General features: G+C 50.8%; 1 protein-coding gene across 18 annotated transcripts in view; it reads left to right on the plus strand.

Moving 5' to 3' along the window:
* Nucleotides 1–24,863, plus strand: part of PKNOX2 (PBX/knotted 1 homeobox 2) — a 318,577-nt gene extending 293,714 nt beyond the window's left edge. For 17 of the 18 annotated variants that reach the window (XM_047876879.1, XM_047876872.1, XM_047876874.1 and 14 more), the window contains 6 exons: nt 2,204–2,333; nt 2,787–2,884; nt 3,695–3,814; nt 20,562–20,638; nt 21,539–21,717; nt 22,702–24,863. In XM_047876879.1, coding sequence (XP_047732835.1) covers nt 2,204–2,333; nt 2,787–2,884; nt 3,695–3,814; nt 20,562–20,638; nt 21,539–21,717; nt 22,702–22,928 — 831 coding nt within the window. In that variant the 3' untranslated portion in view covers nt 22,929–24,863. The remainder of the gene's footprint in view (nt 1–2,203; nt 2,334–2,786; nt 2,885–3,694; nt 3,815–20,561; nt 20,639–21,538; nt 21,718–22,701) is intronic. The other variant, XR_007156113.1, reaches the window with a different exon arrangement.
* The last annotated feature ends 517 nt before the right edge of the window (nt 24,864–25,380 follow it).

Below are 25,380 nucleotides of genomic sequence, written 5' to 3' on the forward strand. Positions count from 1 at the left end.
ACTTTTTCGGGGGAAAAGAAAGTCTGGGACAACTTTTTATGTGTGAAATTCCCAAATACCTTTACCCATGAGGAGCACCGTGGCATGAATGATTCCCGACAAGAGATTATTGAAAAGTCATTTCCATCAGTTTTAGGGGGAGAGGCAGGGAGGGACGCCCTCTTCTATTCATTGTACCTTCCAACTTCACCTCAGCTTCAAATAACATCAGCATTGGTTTACATCCTATGAGACTTGTTGGCCGGGGTATTGGGAACGAGGGCAGGATCGACCTTAGATGGACACATAGCTGAAAACAGGCTTTGAGGGCTCCTGGATGTCAGCACTGGGCCAGACACGTTTTATGAATGAGACTGAGGCTCACAGAAGGGCCATCATTTGCTGACTCCCAAGTCTCTCATCTTTCCTCTGGGGCCCATGCTGCCTCTGTACTTCCGGGGTTTGATTGTTTTACCTGTTCACCTTGCCTCCAGTAACTATGTGCTGAACCCCTGTGATTCCAGGAGCACCTCATAGCCCAGTTCTTGGGACAAGGTGGGTGTTCAATATTTGTGGATGAAGGAGGGCTGTGTTCTAGTCCCATTGCTGCGAACCAGCTGGGGGCCCTGGGTGAGTCACTTGGGTTTATAAGCCTCGGTTCCTTATTTTTCCTCAGGGAGTTGGAATATGTGGCTTTTAAGAAATCTTCTTAGGCTTCTGAAGGTCCGACTCAGTGTTAGATTTGAATTGCTTGAGTGAGGAGGCCAAGAGTTTGGCTCAAAGAACCTCTAGACCCTCCCTGGAGGCTCAAGACCCAAGCTTCTCCCAGTCCTGAAACAAAAGCTAGGAAGGTAGGGGTCTTTTTTCCCCCCTGATTTAGTCTATTTTCTTGACTGTTTACCCGTGTAAATTCTTACAGCTCATGCCCTGTGACTCCAGGCTTTGAGCATGAGAGTGTCAGCCCTAGACAGCCATCAGACGGGTCACCTGGTTCAAGCCCTGTCGTCAGATGAGGAACTATGGTCAGAGGAGCTCGGAGACCCACGCAGGTCTCGTACAACTCCTTTTGCTGCATCTCGTTGGCCACCTTTCTTGCTTTCTCCAAATAAAGCCTAGACACCCCAGCCTCTCACACACCCAAATCCTTCCTCACAAGTTCTCCCCACACCGAGCAGGCAAGCAGGGAGGACTTATTGCAGCCTTCGTGCGAGGCAAGCGGAATCCCTCAGCATCCAAGGACTTCCTTGCCCAGCTGTTACATGGCAATGACGAGGTGACCGGAGTGCCAGGGAGAAAAATGGTCTTCTTATCTGCTTTGGCTACTGCAAAAACAAACTGGAAGGATTGTTTACGGGGAAAATGGGGGCTGGCAGGTTGATAGCACGGGCAAAGGGAGACTCTGTTTGCAGTTGGATTCGGTGTTGTGAGCTGGAGGTAAAGGAAGGAATCGATGAAATGTGCAGACGGGTGGCTGAGGTTGAGGCTCCTATGAGATGCCCTTAGGAGGCAGGTTATAAAGAGACTAGGGTGGCTGTCTTTTCTTATGATTTAACAAGTATTTTAGTAGCCACTGTGTGCCAGGCACCTGAGCCAGGTGCTCAGGTTACAAAGATAAAACATTGGAGGCCACTTATGTGTGGAGCTTGGTGTAATAAAAAAATGTCATCATAGGTAGGTGAGGAAGTGAGGTTCTGGGGGAAGACAGTGTCAGGGAAGGCATCTGTAGACAACAGTGTGAAGGGTGAAGAGATGGTAAGCAGATAAAGCCTGGTCCTCAGCCCTGGCCACATATTAGAACTACTTGGGGAGTTTTTAAAATGCCAAAGCCCCAACCACACCCCCAATCAATTAAATTAGAATCTCTGGGGTTGGAACTCGGGCATCAATATTGGAAATTCCCAAGTGAAGCCGAGGTGGGGACCACTGGTTTACAAGATAATTTATGTCTCAAGTTTCAGAAGAATGGAATGGCTAAGTGGGTAAATATTGTTGGTTGGTTGGTTGGTTGGTTGGCTGACTGGTTGGTTGGTTTTTAATATTGAGTCTTCTTATTCACCCCTTCTAGGAGGCCATAAGAATTGTCTGTCAGATTTGGGTCCTGGGAGGAGCAGGAGGAAGGGAGGAGGGCAGGCAAGAAGGAAGAAAAGGGGAGGAGGAATTTGGGGTTGTGGCATCTAAGCATTTAGTGACATTGTCACAAACCACACACCTCCCTTACTGCCAGGACCTCCTGCAGAATTCCCCCAATTCCATGTCTGGAGTCTCCAATAACCCCCAGGGGATTGTGGTCCCAGCCTCAGCGCTCCAGCAGGGCAACATCGCCATGACAACCGTCAACTCCCAAGTGGTGTCAGGTTGGTGCAGGGGATTGTGGGGAACACTCCTGGGAGGAAAATGGGGTGCCCCAAGGTGGGGGGCAGGGTACTGTAGGAACTATCTTAGGAAATGGGAAGGGGTGTCCCCTGCCAAGGAGGGGCTCCTAGCTCGATTCCTTGACTAAAATGCTCTATAAGTTTATAGATGCTTAGCACCAAGACCTGATTGTGATGATTCAGAACAAATTTGGGTCAGAGTCTCATGAGCCCCTCAAAACCAAATAAAGCTATTGTCCCTTCCCCCAAACAGTTCCTACCAGAAGCTCTGCTCTCTGGACCCTGTTCCCATCCCACCCACCCCCACAATAGGGGCTGAATGCCTCCAGAATAGAGGGTGTTTGCATAGGAGTGCCAAGTGATTTGGAAATCCTGCTTGCCCTCACTCCTACCCACCCCCATGGCAGGGGACCCAAAAACTGGTTGTCTCCTCAGGTGGAGCCTTATACCAGCCGGTTACCATGGTAACCTCCCAGGGTCAGGTGGTCACCCAAGCAATCCCCCAGGGAGCCATCCAGATCCAGAACACACAGGTGAGTGTGTGTGCATAGGGCATGCACTTGGGCATGGGTATGGGGGAGGGCAGCCGTAATTGTTTACCATGTGCTGGGCGCTTTACACAAGTAGCTCATCTCATCCTTATTATTCCTCCAAGAGGGGTCAGTTACCCCCAGTTCACAGATCAGAAGCCGGGTGTTGGAAAGGCTTTATCAACTCCTGGGATTTCACTACCTGGGATTTCACTCAAAGGATCTTCCACCTCCTATTCCTGGTCTCCACCCCGAGCCACTCTGTAGCTCAGTGGGATAGAGCACACACACAAGTGGCGGGGAGTAAGAGGATCTGAGGTCAGGCCTGAGATGTGACATTAGCTCTGTCATCTTGGATGAGTCACCTGACCTCTCTGAGTCTTGGAGTTCTTATCCACAGAAGGGGGATTCACACCAGCTGCACAGAGACCTCCCAACCTGCAGGGCTCTGTGAGTGCTGACCATGATAATAGGTAGGAAGGTGCTTTGCAAACTGTGAAGTACCTTAGAGATGCTAATAACTAGTAGATGGTTTCTGGCAAATTTGTCTCTCCTATACCCTCCACATGTCCCTATTTCCTCTGTGTCCTCTCTCATCTCCTTCTCCACTCCTCTTCCTCTTTCTTCTTCTTCCTGTCTCCCATTCTCTGAGGGGCTGGTGCACGGTGACAGGAAAGGTGACCTCCCCAGGGCCCTAAGAATGAGTTGCAAAAGGGGGTTGGCAGCGAGAGCCTGCCGTCACTATAGCAACAGGTCCCTAGCTGCTGGCCCGCCAGCCTGCTGATGCTGATTTTTTCTCCACGTGCCCTGAAGGTTAACCTTGACCTCACCTCCCTCCTGGACAATGAGGATAAGAAGTCCAAGAACAAACGAGGAGTCTTGCCCAAGCATGCCACCAATATAATGCGTTCTTGGCTCTTCCAACATCTCATGGTGAGTGTGTGTATATTGGGGGTGTGGAGTTGCAGCGTGGGGCATGAATAACTCCCCCAGGGTCAGACTCTGCTGTTGTCCCCAGATCTGCACAGGGTGTGGCCCCAGAGAGAGGCTCTCTGATAGAGATCTCATCTTCCAGAGACCGGGTCAGATGGGAGGATTTAGTGGGGCCTAAAGCTGGGACACTCTCTCTAGTGCTTGCTACTGACATGAAAAAGCGTGACATCAAATGAGGGAATGGGGATAGACATGTTCTGAAGAGAACTAAGGACTGGGAAAGTGTCTCATGAAGGCGGTGAGATTCCACGGGGTCAGGGCTGTGGTTGCTACAGGTGGCCACGCACACCCCTGCCCTTCTCCCATGGAAGAAAATGATGATTCTCAGCCCGTGCTCTTCTGTTTCCCGGAGTCCTCACCACTGGGGTAGCAGTGTATGTGTGTCCCTTTTCCCTGTCCCTCTGGTCAGACCAATGAGGCACGGTGCTGGGGAGTGGTGGCTGTGACCATGGAGTCTGGAGGGAACAGCCCAGGGAGAAATCTCCTTCCTTACGTAACAACTGCCTTCATAAGCCTCTATGGTTGCTTCCATAAAATGGCAACACAGCCTTGGGTTTCAATGTAATGTCTATAGAGAGCCTGCTGTGTGCACTAACGTGATGGCAGTTGTGTGCTGTATACATTGTTAGTAGCAGCAGATAGGACTTCGGTTGAATGTCAGGAATGAATTTGAAACTATAATCCCCTAGCATCATTTAAAAGTTGTAGCAATAAATGAAGACCAATGGCCATGTCTGGGCTGCCTGTGTAGGATGTGTGTGCATGCGTGTGTGTGTGTGTATGTTTGTGCACATGTGTGTGTATGTTTGTGTGTGTGTTTGTGTATGTGTGTGTGTTTGTGCGTTTGTGTGCGTGTGTGTGTGTGCACGCACACACATGTGCGCACCAGAGTGGGAGGGTAGATTCTGGACGCACCAGCAAACTGGCGGGAGTCTGCGAGGTCTTGGCCTGGCAGTACAAAGACAGACAGAAGCAAACAAATACCAAGGACTGTCTTGGCCTGTGAAGTGTGGGAAAGAACGGGGAGTGAGGGAAAGTCTTTCTTCAGAGAGGAGAGGAATCAAAGGGATCATGGGAATTAGTCAGTCGGTCAATCAGCAACCCTTCATTTGAAATGCCTCGGAGTGCCTGGGTGGCTCGGTCAGTTAATGGCTCAGGTCATGATCTCGCGGTTTGTGGGTTCAAGCCCCTCGTCGGGCTCTGTGCTGACAGCTCAGAGCCTGGAGCCTGCTTCGGATTCTGTGTCTCCCTCTCTCTCTGCCCCTCCCCCACTCATGCTCTGTCTCTCAAAAACTGAATAAATATTTTTAAAAAAAATTTGAAGTAAGAGTACCTCCAGAAGCCATGAAGCCCAAGCCTGGGCCATCATTCCCAGATATGAGCATCTTAGGGACCCTGCCCTGGAAGTGCTGGGCCCACACGCCCAATGAACAGGAAGAATTGTTCAACGGTGACCAGTGAGGGGCTGGAGCTCTGCCTCTCCCCTCACATGGCCAGCCCCCAGCTCTAAGGTCTTGGGGCCACCCCAGTGAAAGCTGAGGAAGCAAAATTTGGAAGCACCACCTAGAGAACAACCAGGAACCTAATTTGGAGAGAGGGGGTTGGAAGGCTATGGGTCAAGGTGAGGAGAGGAGGTTGGAGAGACTCCAGGAACTTGGTGTTGAAGCCAGGAGCAGGGCCAGGTATGGAGGCTTCCCTCAGGCCTCCTGGGAGCAGCTCTGACTCAGTAGCCGAAGACGGTGGTGGGGATGCCCAGGCCTCTTACCTATCCTGGTTTTCCACACCATCAGGGAGCCCCAGTGGCCCTGTGAGCCCTGTGTCCATGCTACAACTCCCAGCCCCACCTGTGGGAAGAGGGGCTCCCTGGGAACGATCCATTTCTGTACCCTGGCCCATCATACCCAGCATGGGGGCAGCCGTCCCTCTCCCAACCCCACCCTGCCACGGGTCCAGAGCTGGCTCCACACGTTGTGGCCCAGTGATGTGTAACTCTACACTATGAGCGTGGTTGAAGCTCATGGGCATTTGAGGGAGCCAAACCTGAGCTCAGATCTAGACTCTACCTCTTACTCTGTAACCTGGACACACTCACCTCTTGTGAAGATGACGAAGAAGCAACGGAATAATTGCCAAGATCCTGGCACACTGAGGGGCTTAATACACATTAGTTCCCTGTCCTTCCTTCCCTGCCTCCCCCACCCCATGCATTTTTGAAGACTGATGTGAACATACCTGCAATATCATCCCTGAGGGGGAGAAAAGGCAAGCATAGGAGGGGAGAGGAGGCTGCAATACCATTTCCCCTGCCCAAGCTCCCAGGCCAGCACCTGCACTGACCCCTGCGGGCTCCTGCTTCAGCTACCTGCCACACCCCATTTGCAACTCGCCCCTGACTTAAGTCTTGAGACTACAGCGTCACCCTATCTGTCCCTCCTGGCTGTGTCTCCCCTCTGACCTTGGACTTCAGTTTACATCCTGTCCTTTTGCCCCCTTCCTGCTGAACCCCCTCTACAGCTTAGGGTCGTTTCTTTCCACTCCATGGCCACTTCCAGCCAGACTGGGGATGGCGGGAAAGTAGAGGTGGAGAAGAGGGGGAGTAGTCACTGAGCACAAAGAAGAGGGGGAGGAAAGACCCAGATCGGCTCTACAAAAGGAACTGGGAACCATTGAGAGGGCTTGCTGAAAAGCATGAGTAAGACTTTCTGCCCCACACCCTCCCACCCTGGACCCTCTCCAGCTCCTAGTGCACTCAGTGCGGATACTATTAATAAAGCACTTAACATTGGCAAAGTCCTCCCTCGGTTAATGCCTTCCTCACAACGGCCATCAGGAGAGGACAAGGGAGTGACCCCTAGCCCTTTAAAAAAGTCACAACTCAGAACCTCTGGACTGGAGAAGGAAGGGATGGGGAGATGTTCAGTCTCTAGCGACACAGCACGGCACAGCTGTCGCCTGCAGGCCCAGTCTGGGCCATGGATCAGCCTGGCTACCCAGACACAGGTGGACGCACACACCCCCAAACCCCAGCTCAGGAGAGGCTATGAAGACTGGGTAGGGGGGCACAGCAGAAAGAAGACAGGCTTTCAAGACAGACACACAGGGGCATGAAGTTAGGTCCTGCCCCCAGCTGTGCAATCTCTTGGAGTCTATTTCTTTGAAAAAAGATAATACCCATTTCTCATGCTTGAAAAATTAAATGAGATCACATGTATAAAGAGCCAACCTTGGTACACAGTCACATTTGAGAAATGTGAATCCTCTTTGAACTTTCTAGAACAGTGCAAGGATTTAGTCTAGAACTAAGAGCAAGTTTTTGAGACTCAGGCCCACAATTTGTGCAAATTAGAGGTGGACGGCTGATCTGTTGTTCTGATCTATAACACTTACTGATTTTGCCATCTTTTGACCCTAAAAATATACTGAAGAATACCGTTACTGGCCTGTTCTGCGTACATATGTGTATGTGTGAAATCTCCATGTCTCCTTTCTCTGACTCAATTGTAAATTACTCCAGGATAGAGAACATACATTACATCTCTCCTGTGGGTCCTAAAGATTTGCTTCCCAAAGTGTGTACCTTTATAGGATGTTACAGGTGTTGCTCCCAAGACAGGTTAAATGAGTTGGGGAAAATCTGGGTTATACAAAGATTAGCTCAGTTCTTGACTCTTAGTGAATGTGCAAGAGGGGTCATGATTGGAAGATTTCCCCAAACATATTTGATCACTCAAAGACCGCCTTTGTTTTCATTGTCACTTTGAGGAACAACTCTGAGACTGTAGCTCTTGGGAGATACAACTCTGCGGTAATGCCTTATGGGCATAGAGTAGCTGTTCAAGTTTTAGGAAAATAGGGTAGAAAAAAGTATGAAAAAGGACAGATCTCAATATACAGTAGACGTTCTCCTATCCAGTACAGTGGGGACAACCCATTTGTTGATGGCTTAATTGGAAAAGTTGGCTGAAGAAAGGAACAGCCATTAAAAAGATACATTTCAGAGGCGCCTGGGTGGTTCAGTTGGCTGGAATCCAACTTCGAACCAGGGCATGATCTCGCCATTTGTAAGCTCAAGCCCCACATGGGGCTGTTTGCTGTCAGTGCAGAGCCCAATTTGGATCCTCCCTCTCTCTCTGCCCCTTCCCCACTCACACTGTCTCCCTCAAAAATAAAAATAAAAATAAAAATAATTAAAAAATAAATAAGAACAAAAAGATACATTTTATTTTAATGTAGAATATATGCACACACGTTGGTTTGCAAATGTCCTGATAGAGGGGGGAAGATCTTTTTCTGATTAAGGGTCATACTTTTACCAGCACAGACCTCTCCTATAGTAGAACATCTATAAATTCCATCCTTATTTAACATCAATAAGAACTTTGATGTCTGGGAAGTAATCTGGCTACGGGATCTTTCTAGACTTTTGTTATGTATTCCAGCCTCTTAAATTTGCCTCACCGATCCTAACTATATGGCATTTTTTAAGGAAATCGGAATCTCGAATCTTTCCAAAGCATTCCACTTGGTTTTCTTAGCAAGAATAACCTTCTTTTTGCACTTCGATGGTATTGGTTTACAGAATAGTTAATTAAATCACATGATTACACTAGCACGTATAGCCGGAGTAAACCAGTCTGGATACAAACACTGCCAACTTCCTGAGAAGCAGATACTATTGTCTAATGAACATTCTACACAGTAGCCTGTTCACCTGGAGCATCCAGGACAATGTGGCCATTAGTTCACCTGGGTTGCAGAAGAGATGGAGAGCATATGCTAAATCCACAGTCTCGATTAGTAGAGATTGTTCATTAAAACTTCTGTCATAAATACTAGTCTTTTCTGTTGTCTTCTTTCCCTCGGGGAGAAGCTCATATTCTTTGACTCCTTTCGTCCTGTGTGTGAGGCTTCTTGTCATTTCCACTGTTGTGTGGCATTAGCAGCTACAGAAATAGATTCAGATGAGAGAATGCTCCTGAACTGGGACTTTCCCCCCAGAGCCTTTTTTGCTGTGAGGCTGCAGTGAGATTGGGAAGGTTTCATCCATTAGCCGCTTGCTATTGGGTCCCCAAAGAATCCAGTGATATTTTCTTACTATTGCCTTTTGGTTGAAAGAGGCCAGACTCCTGCTGGAAGCAATCACTCCATAGCAAACCCAGGCCGGGGGAGAAACCCCAGCAGAGGGTCCTCTCCACGGAGGAAGGAGAGAAAGGCTCCGCTCTCCTTGCCCAGCTTCTGCCCCCACCCCCTGTTCTCAAGATCCTAGCACCCCTGGCCCTGCCAGGTCACTCTGCTCATCTCCACCCAAAACATGACTGTTCTCTGTGCTACTGCCACTGAAGCACTTTATAGAATATTCTCTGCATGTCGCGGGGGGGGGGGGGGGTCCCAGAGAAGAAACCAAGCCCCAGCAGCCCCTGCAGGGCAGGGGACAGATCTATGCGAAGCATCTTCAGACATCATCTCATTGAATCCACCCAGCCAGTTATCCTCATATCCAATATATCCTCATATCCAATATTGGATATCCTCATATCCAATAACAAAACTGGACTCAAAGGAGGGAACCTATTCCCCAATATCTCACGGGATTTGAGCCCAGGTCTGTGGTGCCTCGCAGCTCTAATACGTCACCCACTAGGCTACACTGCCTCTGCATTGGCCCAGGAAACACCACAGCATCTCTGGGCTCCCATGCCAAGTCTAGGTGAAGTAACAGAAGCTGCAAGCAGAGGCTCTCAGTGGAGACAGAGAGCCCTGTCCTGGGGGTGGGGGGTGGGATGCAGGACTTTTATATGCCAGCCTTAGTTTCCAGACGCAGCGAGGCCGCCTCACCCTCCCTTCCTTTCCTCTCCCTTCTTCATCCATCACATTCACAGCGCCAGTGTGGCATCCAGCCAGGGTCACAGTTGTGCGCTGCTCATAGCCATCTCACCCGACCCTGTGTCCCAGGTGGCTGCCTTTCCACCTGGCCACGCGCAGCTGGAGGGCCTTTCTCCAGGGCCCTCGTCTGAAGTCTGGTGATGTCACAAAAGCTGAGAGCATAAAATGTACCAGCGGACTCCTCTTGGTGGTTGGTTTTTTTAATTGAAATGTAATTTATATACCATATCATTCACCCCCTTTTTAACTAAATTTGGAGATGCTTAGTATGTTTAGAGTTATACAGTCATCACCACTCACAAATTCCAGAATATTTTCATCACTGAAACAATTTCTGTACCCATTAGCTACTACTGCTCCTGGGCCCTAGAAACCAGTAATCCACTTGCGCTCTCTGAGGATTGGCCTATTTCAGATGACATGAATGGAATCATAAAATGTGTGGTCTTCTGTGTATGGCTTCTTTCACGCAGCAGAATGTAACCAAGATTCATCCCTATTGTAATACGTATCAATGCTTCCTCTGTTTTATGGCAGAACAGTATTCCATTGTATGGATAGAACACATTTTGTTTATCCACTCATCAGTTGGTAGGCATTTGGGTGGTTTCCACTTTTGGGCCTCCGAATAATGCTGCTATGAACATTCCCATACTCTACATGATCCGAGCCTGTCCTTATCTTAGTGAGTCTTTGTCAGATCCCCAGCTATTCTCACCCACAGCACCGGAACCCTCCATGCTGGGCTTATCCCCGCTGGGTGAAACAGGCTGCTGCATCCATGGGTACACCGTGTGCCCTGCATATGGGCTCCTGACCAAGGAGAGGGTGTGGACATGAAATCCAGCTGTAGCTTCTGTGCCTTGGCGTTATCTTCAGTTACTCAACAAATACTCTACGTGTGCCTTGCCACCTTCCCTGTGCCTGCCATTGTATTAAGCCCCAAGGAATTATACATCTGTCCCTGTCAGAGACCCACTAACAGGATCCGTCTACAGCTGACTTAGAAAACGGTGATGTCTCTTACAAACAGGAAGAGTGCGTGGTCTATGGAACGGGCATGGTTCTGGATGTGAGTGTCATACCCCTTCTACCTAGCCAGGGGTACCTGGGGCAAGTTGCTTAACCCCATCAAGCCTCAGTCTCCTCTGCTCTAAAATGGGAATGACCATATCCAGCTCACAGCGTCATAGTGAGGATAGAGTAAGATGATAGATGTGACAGTACTTTGTCCTGATACAGACACCGCCATTGTTGCAAAGGCCGCCCGTCTCCCTCCGGGAGTCCCCATAACCTGCCCTGTCTCAGAAAGAGCTGAGAGAAATCTCAACACTTCTAGGGAATCTGCAGGGAAAAGTAAGAAAACTTGAAAAGCAAAATCGGAGGGACTTAAAAAGACCATTTTTGTTCCAGAATATCTTGTCTGCTACTTTTTTCCTTTAACTGTGTCACACTATCTGAAATTCCACTCATCAGATGTCCACTTAAAGGTATCCAATCCCTGTCAAAAACAGATGCCTATAGAGAGACCGGGACGCCATCATTCCTTCACAGCTTAGTATGAATTAGTTCCAAAGCTTGCTGTTTTACTCCCACTCAGCTAAGATCCACTTCATGGGAGGAGTACCAATGCTTGTTAGTGGTAGAAAATGAAGATAGGACATTTTTTAACACAGTATTTTGAGGAGGCAAACCAGGCTGGCATGCCAGGGAAAAGGTTTCTAGCAATTGTTCTGTTTCTAGCAGATTCTTCGAGGTCCCTGACCTTTTGAGAATCCGATGAAAGTTTTATCTGCATCATCATGAATATAGTTTCAGGAGATTTGACCCTGAAGTCCCAGCAGCCAGAGGCCTCAGATTCAAAAAGCTGACCACAGGGTCACACGAGGGGCCTGGGGCTGGTGAGAAAAGGTGCTCAGAAGTGCCAGCAGGGAAAGGAAGGAGGTCCAAGTCTGTGCTTACCATCTCAGAATTTACTCAGGTCTAGTCTGCCGCCTGAAATTACAGTGAGATCTCTTGTTTGTCCCTGAATTCTGTGGGCTCCTTTCCACCAGAACACAGATCTTTAACTAAATCGGCCTTTGGGGCTAGCCTGGAAAGCTAGCTGTTAAAACAAAATAACTTGATTCTATGGGGAAATGTAATCCAAGTTCCAAGTATCGTATCTATCCACCAACACCTAAGTTTCAGGTATGAGACATGATTTCCGCAGTCAAGGGACTGGTCATTTAACTGGGGGATAAAGTATACACAGAAACCAAGAGTGGTCAACCCATGATGTAATCAAGCGCTAACACACATACACACACACACACGTACTCCAGGGGTCCGAGAACGGAGGACTCAGTATAGGTGAGAGGAGTTTGACCATCTGTGTTGGTCAGACACATCCGGATTAGTGTGTCCAGTACTGAGGATCACATTTCAAAAGGTCCTTTGGCAAGTTGTGTCCAGAGAAGAGCGGCCAGGATGGGGAAATGTCTGTTCAAATGATTAACAGGAAACGTGTCATATGATGATTGGTTAAGAGGACTGGGGATGTTTGGTCTGTAGAAAAGATGTGTTCCTTATAAGGAACAAGGGTTTTGGAGGTACACAGGCCTGGGACTGATCCCAGCTCCATTTTGTACTTGCCATATGACCTTGAACAGGTCAACTAGCATCTCTGATGTTAATTTCCTCTTCATAAAGTGGAGACAATAATACCCGCCTGTGGTGAAGATGATCAATAATATGTTAAAAAGCGCAGTGCCTGACAGATGGTCGAGCCCAGAGGTGGAGTGGACGTGGTTAAAGATACAGGGGGTGCGAGTCTTGGCTCTGACACTCACTGCTTGTATAACCTGGAGCCAGTTTTTTTTAACCCCTCTGGGCTTAGTTTTTCTCATGCGTGAAATGTGAAGAAGGATGCCCGTTTTATAGGTGCCTAGAAAATTCAATGAGAATACATGGCAGGTACTTTGACAGAGTAAGTATTCAAAGTTAACCAAAAACTATAGACATCCCATGCGTGGTGGGTAGCTCTTGTCATGAAGTGAGAGGCAGTGCTAGAGGCCCCTGTGTGACTTCAGAGGACAGTGTAGGCTCTCTGGATGAGTAGGGAGGAGACTTGGGTTCAACAGAAAGACCTTCTCCACCATCAGCGCAAAGGGCTGCTGCACCGTGTCCACTGGCTCCGCAGAGCCACGTTTCCCCACCTTTTCTGAGATGGTGCACACAGAAAATGACAGTAAACCAACTACGTTGCTTGTAGCTGGAGACCAGCCAGGGGACTCCCACCACCCTAGACCCCACCAAGCCACCTTGGCACTATCCCTACACACCTGTAAGTTGTTGGGGTGCATCGCCGAGAGCACTGGCATCAAGGACTCCTGCCCAGTGGGAGAGCTGGTCTCAGAAATTTCGAAGGCTCTGTGCAATACAGAGATCTTGGTTTTTAACAAGCCCCGCAGGTGATGCTGATGAACCAAGTTAAGGTTCAGTGGGGGAACTGGGACTTGGGTGAGGCCTGGAAGGGTGGCTAGGATTTAGGATTGGGTAGAAAGAGAAAGAGGAGTTGTTCGGGTAAGAATTCTCTCCCCACTGATCATCAGTGCCCCCTGTCTGGCCTGTGATTATTGTTGACCAAAGAGAGTGACCCCTCCTTCTAGTATTATGAGCATGAAATCCTCCTTTCCCCTTACTCCCCTGGAGGATGGGGAACTGTGTGGCTCTTTGTCGTGCCATGACTTGTCTGTCCCATGCTGCTCAGGCATCTGTACCTGTAGAGCTTCAGTGGAAGGTACATCAGGAGCTAGAAGAAGTCAGGCCAGCCATGTCTTGACACGTTCATCTCTCTGTGCCAGAGAAACATTAGGTCTTGGATTCCTGCTAGTGACGCGACACTGTTTTCTCACACCCACCCTTCATGTGGGATAGAGAGGGCACAGTTGAAGCTGCCCTCCAACTCCCCCAGGACAGACAGAGAGTGTTGGAGGCGTGCCCTGGGGCAGCTGTAGTCCAAGGGCATGGGCCGCACTGGCTGCTTCAGCAGCAGTGAGTCCCAGGGGAGGAGGTGAGATTGGTGGTCTCCATTAAAGATGGGACCTTGTTGACAATAGATTGGGCAGCCGCAGGGCTGGATGGAGCCCATCAGAGAAGACGGGGGGTGGGGGGTAAGAGACCACTGGCGTGCACTGTGTCCCAAGACCCTCCCTTTGGGAGCCTGCAGCTCTCAAAGATGCCACCTGAAAAATGGCCGGGGGAGATTTACAACCTCACAGCATCCCCCAAGAAGCCTGAGGCCCACGTTCGGGGGAAATACCCCATCGTGTGTGCACAGGGACAGGAGCAGTCCCAGAATCCAGGAGATAAAACCATTTGAAAAAAAGGAGCACATCTCTACATGCGCGGAAGGGGCTGCCGGGGGCTCCTGCCATGTGTCAGAAAAAACAACCTGTGGCTTTTTCCCAGAGACGGAACCACGTGTGCCAAGCAGCAGATTGATTTTATTCATGATTGATTGATTGATTTTTTTTTTAATTTTTTTTTTTCAACGTTTATTTATTTTTGGGACAGAGAGAGACAGAGCATGAACGGGGGAGGGGCAGAGAGAGAGGGAGACATAGAATCGGAAACAGGCTCCAGGCTCTGGGCCATCAGCCCAGAGCCCTACGCGGGGCTCGAACTCACGGACCGCGAGATCGTGACCTGGCTGAAGTCGGACACTTAACCGACTGCGCCACCCAGGCGCCCCTGATTGATTGATTTAACAAACACTCACAGAGTGCCAGGCTGCCAGGCACTTTTCTGAGCACTTTTCAAACAGTAACTCACTCAGTCCTTATTACCACCTCAGGGTAGGTGGAAATCTTTCCCCCAGTTGACAGAAGAGGAACCTGAGTCACAAGCCCAAGGTCTTGGGCTGGTGAGAGACCAGGATTCCAAGCCAGAGAGCCCGGCTCTAGAGTTCACGTTTTACCTACTTCACACCATGCTGCCCCCAAGACTCCTCTAGAAAGCCGGCCGGTGCGCCCCCATGGACCCTAAGGCCCCCAGTCCCCCTCTCTTTCCCCACAAACATGCATGGAACAATCACTTAAAGGAACGGCCCTTTGAGTAAGTAAGGGAGCCTGAGTCTAGCTAGAATTCCTGGGAAGTCTGAATCCCTGATGCTCCCCACTCTCTCCCACTCTTCTTCACTCTCAAGGTCACACAGGGAAGGGTGGTAACCACCACTTACCCCCTTAGGTTGCTATGATCATCCATGCCACAAATACATACTGAACACTTGCTGTGGGCCAGGCATTTTCCTTAGCATGGATGAGGTTGGAGTGGAAAGAAAGGTGGGGGTCCCTTTCCTCAAAAACAGGCAGCATGTCTGGTTTGGGTGACAGACAACTAAGCAAATCATCCATGTAGCGCATGGAACCCTGGGAAGGGTAAGCGCTGGTGCCCATGGGAGAGGAGTCCAAGCAGGCATGAGGGACTGGGGTCGGGTTAGGAAGGACCGGTCTTGTTGCAACGTGAAGGAGGGATTGAAATAGACAGCAGAGGGAGGGGGAATCGTTCTGAGATTGCGGGAGGGTGAGGAACTGGGAGGTGGCAGATTTTTTTGCAAGGGAATACTATACAGCAATGAAAATGAACAGTACAGTTATGCAGAACAACCGTACATGAATCTCACAACTCTACTGTGGAGTGAAATACTGCATGCTGCCTGATTCCATCTACATAGGGTCCAGAAACTGGGCGAAAGTAAACCACAATGTTTAAGGATGAGACATAGATAGCAAAACTACAAAGGAAAGCAAGAAAACCATAAAAATCAAGTTATCTTTGGGGACGATATCTTCTGGGGGTAGTGATTGGGAAGGGGCACAAAGGGGGCTTTTGGGTGCTGGTGGCATCCTATTTTTTCACCCGGGTGGTGGTCACACTGGTGTTTGTGATATTATATAAAGCCATATACGTTTTCGTTCTTTGTACTTTTCCGTGTGTGTGTACAACTATAAGGGGGAAGGGAGTAAAAAGGAGAGAAAGAAGAAAGGAAGGTCTGCACAAGGTCAATTACAGTAGAAAGAGAAATTCCTCTCCATTCTAAAAGGCTCAGGTTTTCCCCCACTTAGCCTCTCTGAAATCAGGATGCACCCCGCCGTCGGTGGCATCTCCGATGTGATGAAACAGGGTTGTTTCAGGGACCCCCACCCCCACCATCTTGACTGCCTCTGTTCACTTGGCATCTGACCCTCCTAGAGCAAGGCCACGCCCACAGAACTGGGGCTGCCACAGGGCACGCGCCCAAGGTTGGTCAAGAAGGAGAAGGGAAGAGGGCTGTCGTGGACACCAGTGCGGTGCCGGTCATGGCGGGAAAGGGGGGATGGAAAACTGGCTCCAAGCCCTGCTTCACCGACAGCACAAGGCCACTGGCACCAGCAGTCTCCCACTTCCTGTGTGATGTCCCTCGGTGACTGGCTGGCCTCACGCTTATGTGCCCGGGCTAGGAGGTGGAAGGACAGTCTCTGGTTGCAAGAAGTGGTCAGGGACCTATGAACCATCCCTGGCCACACTTCTTTCTGGCCCAGAACCCCAGGAGGAACTCACTCTTCCAACCGAAAGGTGCCTTTAGCTTCAATTTAGGCCAGATGAGACCTGAGTTAGGAGGCCGTAAAGCGAGGTATCAGAGAGAGGCGGGAAAGAGTGTAGGTCAGATTTCAGAGGGACTTCCTGACGGCAGCTGTGGCACCATGAAACAGCTCCTCTGAGTAAATGCTGCAGTTCCCTTCCCTGGAGACTCAACAGTTGACTCCGTGCTGTCTGGGGGGTCTCGCTACATGGTACGGATTGAGTCCCTGGAGCGCAAGTGCTCTACCTGCATTATCTCATTAGATCAGCCCCCAAGTCCAAGAGGGACGCGCTCTTTTGTTAATTCCACGTTAAGCCAAGGAAGCTAATGATGGAAAACCTAGAACAAGTTGCCAAGCTCACATAGCTGCTAAGTGCTGGGTGCAGGAGTTGACCTCTCCAAAGGCCAAGCTCCTTTCCACCAGGCAGCTCAGCCTAGTTGTGCAAGCCTCCATGCCGGCCCTGAGAAGGATCTGTCATTTTCTGGTCCGTTCTGTATCTCTTTTTCAAGGAAGGATTATGTACTTCCAGAAAGCGGCTGCCACTTCCCTCTCCAGCTCCAAAGGAGTTCTTCCAAATAACGATCAGAGAACAGCTACTGTGGCTTGATGGCTTACCATGATCTCATCTGATTCCTCTTCCCGTCCTTGGCCCCGAGCCTTTCCAATTGTGCTAAAAGTAGCACTGACCAAATCGAGGCCTGTCCAGGGCTCAGGACTATTTTGACTCTGTCCTCAGGAATCATCTGGTCTGAGGCGTGTCCGAGCTGGACTGCTCCCATGAGAACTCAGATGCGGAGCCAGGAATGTTCTGGCCGGCACACCTGTCCCCAGAGCTGAGCCAAAGCTGCCACTCACCCCATGGCCTCCACCACGTGCCTCCTGAGATACTGGTTCCAGGAGGGTTGGGTGGTGGCACCTGCAATGTGGGAAGATGAGAGGTTTATATCTTTATCCATAAGAGAACAGCCAGCCAGTTTCCGTGACACTGCCTCTTACCCTCTCCATTACACGGGAGCATGTTAATCTATGGATTTATGACATCCACTCAGCACAGAGGCCTGCACCAGGAACCTCCTTAGAGACAGCAAACATTATCCTTCCATGAGAGGCTGAAGGATTTCCTGCCCTGGAGGTCTTTAATAGTGGAAGAGATTTGCATCCGACTGGCTTAAATGTAAATCCTGGTGCAAGTCCCCTGCCTGAAATGCCGACCCCCTCCTTTGCTAGAATGGCTTGGCCATTCTTCAAAGTCCAACTGAAGTCTCACCTCCCTCGGGATGTCCTCCCTGACCAGCCCAGCCCACCCTTCTCTTACCACTCAATGGGAACCAACACACTGCCCTTTAATAGAGGTTTCTTCCCCCTGTGCCTGTAGCTTTTCCCTCTACGCTGTGAGCTCTTACAGCCAGGTACCCTTCACTGCCAGCACCCAAGATGCTGGAGCCCCCCACCACTGGTGGGCAGATGAACTGGCCCAGCTGGCAGGAACAGCCTTGCTCTGCTCAGGAACCAAGTTGGCCATCTCCTTCTTGTGTTGGTTCACTCCTATGTTCCATACACAGACACCAAACTACTCTGCCTGTTACCTGGCTGGACAGTGGAGATACATTGTCTGATAAGACCAGGTTCCTGCCTGAGAACAACTCTCGGTATCTTAGGGAGACATATGACCATATGGCGGGCTATATACCCTCTAGATGGAATATGCCCACTATGTGGGAATTTGTTATTGAATTCAATAATATTCAATAATATAGTTATTCAAACAGCGGTGACGATCTCTGCCCCGAGAAGGTGGGAAATGCCTCACAGAGAATCTGATCTGTGACAGGTCTTCCCAGAAGCTCAGGAACACACACAGTGGGAAAGTGGGAGAAGGAGCTTTGCAGTGGAGGGAACAGCACGTGCAAGGGCAAGAAGGCACGAAAGGGCCTGGCGCAGCCTGGGAAGGCCGGAAAGATGCCGTAGTTTGCTGTGTTCTCAGTCCACCTGGCCGTGGACAGGGAGGCCGCTTGGCTCCTTATCATGAGTAGGGGAATTGGAACTCCACGGGGCAGGAAAGTAGGGCTTGGGCCCTGCCCCTTCCTCAGAAGGTGTCAGAAGCATAGAGCCCCTGCTCCCCTACCCCTGGGGCCTGCAGTCTCTCCTCCCACCTCCCTCTGTTCCTTCCCAGGTAGGATGAACTTGGCTCCTGTGACGCTGATGTGTTGTCCTGCTTGTTAGAATCTTAATGTTGTATGAATCACAAGGCATGGCTGTCCTGGCATGGCGGTCAGGGTCAGAGGTGTGAATTACAACAACACGTGACCCTCACTGCTTCAGTCAGGGGGTGCTGAGGCCAACTGCTTTCCTCTGTCGCTGATAATGAGAGCGCTTCCAAGGTTGTTGTTCGCACACTCATTCCTTAGACAGCTTTAAGCACCTTGCCAACACCATCCCATAATACTAGTGTGAAGAGCCACCTCATTTAGAGCACTTGACGAGTATCATTCCGTTTAATCGTTAGATGACTTTATGATTGGGGGGTTAAGGGACATGCCTAAGAACTCATAGCAGGTCGTGACAGAGCCAGACTCTGAGTCCCAGCCTCTGGGACTCCAGAAAGCCCAAGCACCACTTTCTAACGCCACCCTGATCGTGAAAAATGGTCCTGGCTTACGGAGGCTGGACAGAGCCCCCCCCCCCCTCCCCCCCCCCGCCAACCCCAGATCTCCCTTCACTTCAGGACAAAGTTCTGACCCGCCCAGGCAGTCATCACACATTTACTGCATGCCTACTGGGTACGGGGTGTGGTGCGGGGACCTGGGAAAGACACAAAAACCCAGAGACCCAGTTACCATGTGGCTCCCCACCCAGTAAGTGGGACGCAGAAGGACCCCTATTCCACCACCACCCCAAACTTTCCCATTCTTAATGTGACCTGTGCAGCCTTCCCATCACTCCTTCAAACCTCCTATGGTGCCCATTACCCAAACCACCGCACCTATTGCTTTGTCTCTGCTTTCTTTCCCTCAGCAGTCATTTGCATGTCATTTGCACGTGGAAGGCACTGGGGATACATTAATAAGACAAATTAATAAGACATGGTCTCTGCCTTCATGAAGCACAATCCAAGAGAGGGAAACCAACATGTAAACACCACAGGGACTGACATGTGCCAGGACACCACTTTCTTACTCCCACAAAGACACAGACCCAGTCTTACAAAGTGGCAGCATGAAGTGAGGGCAAGAAGACTGGAACAAAATGAAAAGAACTGAGTTCCAGGCTGGTGCCACCATTGGGGGAACATTGGAGAAGTCGCTCAGTTTCTCCGTCTATCAAGTGGGAATAACAATACTTGACCTTATAAAATTTTAGTGATATGCTCCATTAAATGAAATTTAGTGCATGAAAACAGTTGACAGGTTACCAAGTATTATTCAACTAGAGTTATCATTATATTTATCTTCTGTCTCCTGGGATGCCTGCATAAATCTGGGCACACAGTAGATATTCAGTAAATACCAGTTAATTTAAAGTGAACTGATGGGGCACCTGGGTGACTCAGTCAGTTAAGCATCCGACTTCAGCTCAGGTCATGATCTCACAGCTCATGAGTTCGAGACCTGTGTTGGGCTCTATGCTGACAACTCAGAGCCTGGAGCCTGCTCCAGATTCTGTGTCTCCCTTTTTCTCTGCCCCTCCCCCACTTGCACTGTATCTGTGTGTGTCAAAAATAAATAAACATTTAAAAATAATAAATTAAAAAATAAATAAATAAAAATAAATTCAATTGGTTCATACACCCATTTACCACCTTCTGATAGTCCTATTGGCCGTTGTCAATCCTAACACTAATAATGCTTGACCTGCCTGCTGGGGGTTGGCCGTGAGGACCAAGTCAGGATATGAAAGTGCCTTGGAAGCTATCAATATTGAACTGTACTGACTCTTGGGGAACCAATTGGTCCGCCACCCTGTGGGGGAGCTGGACTGAGGCCAGGTGGCCCTGAATGTGGAGCCACAGTCAGGGGACAGCCTCTCCCAAGCCTTAGTCCCATTGCTTTTGGGAAACAAACATTGCACTTGTCCCAGTTTGGGCTTCCAAACCTCTGAGCTGCCTGGACCAGGGTAGTGCTTGTGATGTAGGCATGATCTCTAGGGGGCCCGGGACCACCAGGTGCCCCGCCACATTAGCCCTTTACTTCTCATTTCAGCACCCCTACCCCACGGAGGATGAGAAGAGGCAGATCGCAGCCCAGACAAACCTCACGCTCCTGCAAGTAAATAACTGGTGAGTTATCACCTACCCAGAGGCTCTCAGATCCGGGGCCACTTGCTTGGCAGGGGAATGCACAGCAGGGAAAAGAGACAGCTCAGCACAGCCCAGCTACCACAGCGGTCCTCCCAGTTGGCCTACAAGCGGAAAGCGAGGGTCAACCCAACCACCTGGAGCTTCATCTGCGGCTTCTCAGCGCCCTCTGCTGGGAGATTGTGTTAGGAACATCACTGGAGGCTTCTTGCTAAAAATAGGAAACCCTGCCCCGCCTATAAGTACAGAGACACACAGGAATGCAGGCATCCAAAAACCTGGAGGAGCTGCCGGTGGTCATCTGGTCTACCCACCAACTATGTAAACTGAAAAACTACAACATTCTACAAAGCTGGGAGTGGGAAGGGGGAGGGACAGTTGACTGTGGACCTCACGGGGATCTGTTTTTCCCTTCTCTGTGTCTGGCTGGGCTGTCATGGAAATCTCAGAGAGCGAGGTCTGGTTGGATGGGAGTAGACCCAAGAGTTGGGCCCCCTGATCTGATCTCTGAGCCCTCTGGAGAGAAGTCAGAGTTTAGTGCTTCTAAGGGGCCTCTTACTTCCTCTGTTCCATCCTGACCAGTCCTGAGTAGAGACTTCTGACCCTCCTCATGCATTCCTCCCAAGCTGCTTTGTGGTTACCAAGCTCCAGGTGATCCCGCGAGCCTTGCAGTGCCCGGGGGTCTTCTCCTGGCTGGGCTTTCACACCCTAGACAAGACCCCAGTCTTCCATACGGTGGATCAGCAGCTGAAAGTCCGGGAGCAGCTCTACGCTCCCTGTATATGTGCACGCATGCCCACATGTGTGTGTGCGCGCGCACACACACACACACACCACAATTCAGGGGTGACTAACCAGGTCTCTACCTTTACCCCTGGGCAGGTTCATCAATGCCCGGAGGCGCATCCTGCAGCCCATGCTTGATGCCAGCAACCCAGACCCTGCCCCAAAAGCCAAGAAGATCAAATCGCAGCACCGGCCCACCCAAAGATTCTGGCCCAACTCCATTGCTGCAGGGGTGCTGCAGCAGCAGGGTGGTGCGCCAGGGACAAACCCCGATGGTGAGACCAGGGGATGAGTGTGCTCTAGACTGGGGCTGGCGGGCGGGCCTCCTGGACACACAAGGGCTGAACATCTACTCGCCTGAGCGGCACTGGCAGCTCTGTCGCCATAATGAGCCCCACCCGCTCTCCATCAAAGAATGTGTGTAAGCCTGAGAGAAGGGAATGTTTTTGCACATGTCTTAACAAGCCGCAAGCAACCTCACAAAGATGAGTGGGAGGCCATGGTCATCAGAGTCCGTGACTGCTCAGCAGAGCCCCCTCCTCCCTCCCACGCCCTCCCGAAAGTTCCTTAGCGCCGATGAGTATCTGCACGGCTCCCCAAGAGCTCGGGCCATCTATAAATACTGAAGCAGGCAGCTGGCTCGTGAACGGAGGCCAGGAAGAGCTTTGTTTTCCCAGCTTCTCCATCACACCCTCCATATACACTTTTCTAATTGCCGGTCGCCTGGTGCACAATGAATAATTCAGTAAGCCAGACATTTTATAGCTTGGCACGTGAAGACAGCTCTGTGTGGGAAGTGAAGTGGAAGTGTGCGTGTGCACGTACATACCTTCGTGTGCATCTATAGGGTTGTGTTCAGGTTCCCGTGTGATGGGCAATTGCCACGGGAGGCGTAGAGGAAAGAAGCAGATTTTGAGCTAGACTGACCAAGGAGAGAATCTCAACTCCTGGCTGACTGGCACCTTGAGCTAATAACCGTCTGAGACTCGGTTTCCTCCTCTGTCGAATGGAGGTAATAACACCCACAGTGCAGAACTGTTAGAAAGTCAAGGTATTTAACGTACTTACATAGAAGATGCTCAGTAAATGGAAACTAGGAGCGCCTAGGGATGCTAAGGATGAGGCGGGGAGTGGCCAACAAGTGCACGGGCAGGGGCCGTCATACCTGGGAATTGTCCACTGCCCTCTGAGCCAGTCCACACCACTCTACCCAATACTGAGATTCCTGGGCCTAACCCTTGCCTTCTTGTCTCATGTAGGTTCCATTAACTTGGACAACCTGCAGTCCCTGTCCTCAGACAATGCCACCATGGCCATGCAGCAGGCTATGATGGCCGCACACGAGGACTCATTGGATGGGACAGAAGAAGAAGATGAGGATGAGATGGAAGAGGAGGAGGAAGAGGAGCTGGAGGAGGAGGCCGACGAGCTTCAGACGACAAATGTCAGCGACCTGGGCTTGGAACACAGTGACTCCCTGGAGTAGTTGGCAGCCCAGCTGGCACTGGTCACCGAGCAGGAGAGGAGTGTCGTCAGGAGGGCTTCAGGGTGGGGGGGAGGGGGGCACGGGCAGGCAGCACCGAGGAAGTTGGGCCCTAGCTTCCCCAGATCAGTAGCTTGAAGAAATGCAGAGCAGACGCCTGCTCCTTCCCAAACCACCAAGCTTCAATGAGTACCCCAGCCCCACTTCCCTAGAACTGCAGAGGACTCCGTTTGCGGGGCCGGTCAAGCAGCCCATACGGAAAGGTGGGAGTGAGAGCTGGACTCACCAAATCCCTGAGGACAGATGGCACCCACGGCCCCCCCACTGAAGGACTTGAGTCGTTTACAAGCCCTGCACTGTGAGGCAGATCGGTGCTGTTCAACAGAATGAGCCTTGCCAGGGACACAGTTAGAAGGAAAGGGAGAGTCAAGGGCATCTGGATTCCACCCCCGGAAGGTTCTCAGCTCCTCTGAGAGACATTCAAGGGCAGGAGGAGCCCAGACGCATCACCAGTGGCTAGCAGAGTGGGAGGCCCTGAGGTCTGCCGACCACAGCTCCCTGGGGCTCCCGCTCATTCCTCCAAGGACCTGTCTCAGGCACGGGCAATCACGGACTTGGGAGAGAGGGTAGGAGCCACCACAGCCACCTTCTCTCTCTCTCTCTCTCTCCCCAAAATGGATGGTCAGCTGGCAGGCTCAGATCGTAGGGGGTTGAGCGGAATCCCTTCCCCTGGGTTGGCTCCAGGACCCAAGGAGATGGCACAACCTGAGCTAGGAGCCATATCAAGGTGACTCTGGGGACCACAGCCATCCCCAGGTGGTCACAGAGCTCAGCTCCCATAACAACAGGACAGTGGTGTCTTATCCCAGGTGTTCCAGCCCTCAGCCCCCCATGGCTGTTGCCCTGCTCCCAGGCTGGCCTCACCAGCCCCATTCTCTCTTCTTCATTCTTCAGAGAAGGCAGAAGAAACATTGGAAAGAAGCATCCAGTCCAATGGGAAGCCAGGGGTTGGCGAAGGTGCTACATCCCTCTTCCCATCAATATCCAAAGTGTGGGCCAGGGCCCAGAGCCAGGCGGTGCCCCACCCCACACGTCTCACTGATCTAGCCACCACCACGACGCACGGCACTGGAGGCACTGGGGCTCCCTCGAGGAGGAGGCTTTCTACCACCTGCCCTAACTCACACCCTCCCGCCCAACTTCCGGGCCCCCATGATTGGCACCCCTCCTCCCCTCCTGCTCCACCCCTTGGCTGTGAATGATGGGACTGGTCACACGTGTGTTTTCCATTGGATTTAATTTAATGGACTTGCAGTTTCATTTGTAAATTGTGCGTTGGCCATCTCCTTCAGTGGCAGGATGCGAGTGGCTACCTGGCTCCACTTGAGGGGACCCCTCAGGGCCCTCTGGGGCTTCCCCTCCCCCTCCTGGTTGGGGTGGAGCAAAAGGATGGTCGCTTTCCTGAGGTCTCCCTGAGATGAATGTATTTCTCCCCCAAAAGAGCTGATATTTAATGTTTTAATAGGGATTTTTGAAAAACAAATAACCTTATTTATAATCTGGGTGATCCAATCATTTTTTACTCCCTTTTGATGCCATAGGTAGAGGAAAGTCTAGCTTTTTTGGCGTGAGACTTTTGCAATGTGCAGTGGGATAAAATACATTTCCTTTTCTTCATTTTTCTTGTTCTCTCTCTCTCTTATTCTCTCTCTCTCTCTCTCTGTCTCTCACACACACACACACACACACACACACCCTTTCACCTACCACTTTGGACAGCGACCTGCCCCGCACAGGCACACCCGCACACATGTGCCCACACATCCTCCTCCAGCCCCTCCACCTGCCTAATGTTATGCAACCTCCTTCTGATGTATCCACCAAACCAGTACTGAATGTGGCCGAGAAGTTTTCAGTAAATCTTATTACCTACCATAATTCTGGTGCGCGGTTCTTTTTCTGTGGTTAGCGGTTACTGGGACCCCGGACCGGAAAAAATTTGGAGCCTCAGACTACCTCTTGTTGAACCGACTACCCATGGAAGGGAACAAGGTAGAAGGCTCTCTGGGTGGCCTCAGTTTACCTTTCTGGGCCCGAAGACAGCCACATTTTGCACACGCTGTCTATGCGTCTGGCTGAAAGACAAAGAGATTAGGGAGAGACAGGAGGAAGCTCTGCGCTGCCCTCTCCTGGCAGTTCTCCCCCATAGCAGTGGAGCGCTCAGACTGTGGTCTCTTCCACCACCCTCTACCTCCCTCCAAGGCCTCTGCTCTTCCCAGCTGCATCCTAGGCTCTGAGGATTTTCATCCTCGAAGCTGGTGGCCCCAGTGCCCCTCCCCCAGCCCTCACATGCCCATCCGGGTCCCAGGAATCGGGAAGGAGAGGAAGTCTTGACAGCCGCATTTAATCCTAGAGCTGCGCCCAGAGGGGAGCCTGCCTTCTGAATCCCAGGGCT

This window comes from Prionailurus viverrinus, chromosome D1 (genome assembly GCF_022837055.1).
Source record: "Prionailurus viverrinus isolate Anna chromosome D1, UM_Priviv_1.0, whole genome shotgun sequence".
NCBI classification, from domain to species: domain Eukaryota; kingdom Metazoa; phylum Chordata; class Mammalia; order Carnivora; family Felidae; genus Prionailurus; species Prionailurus viverrinus.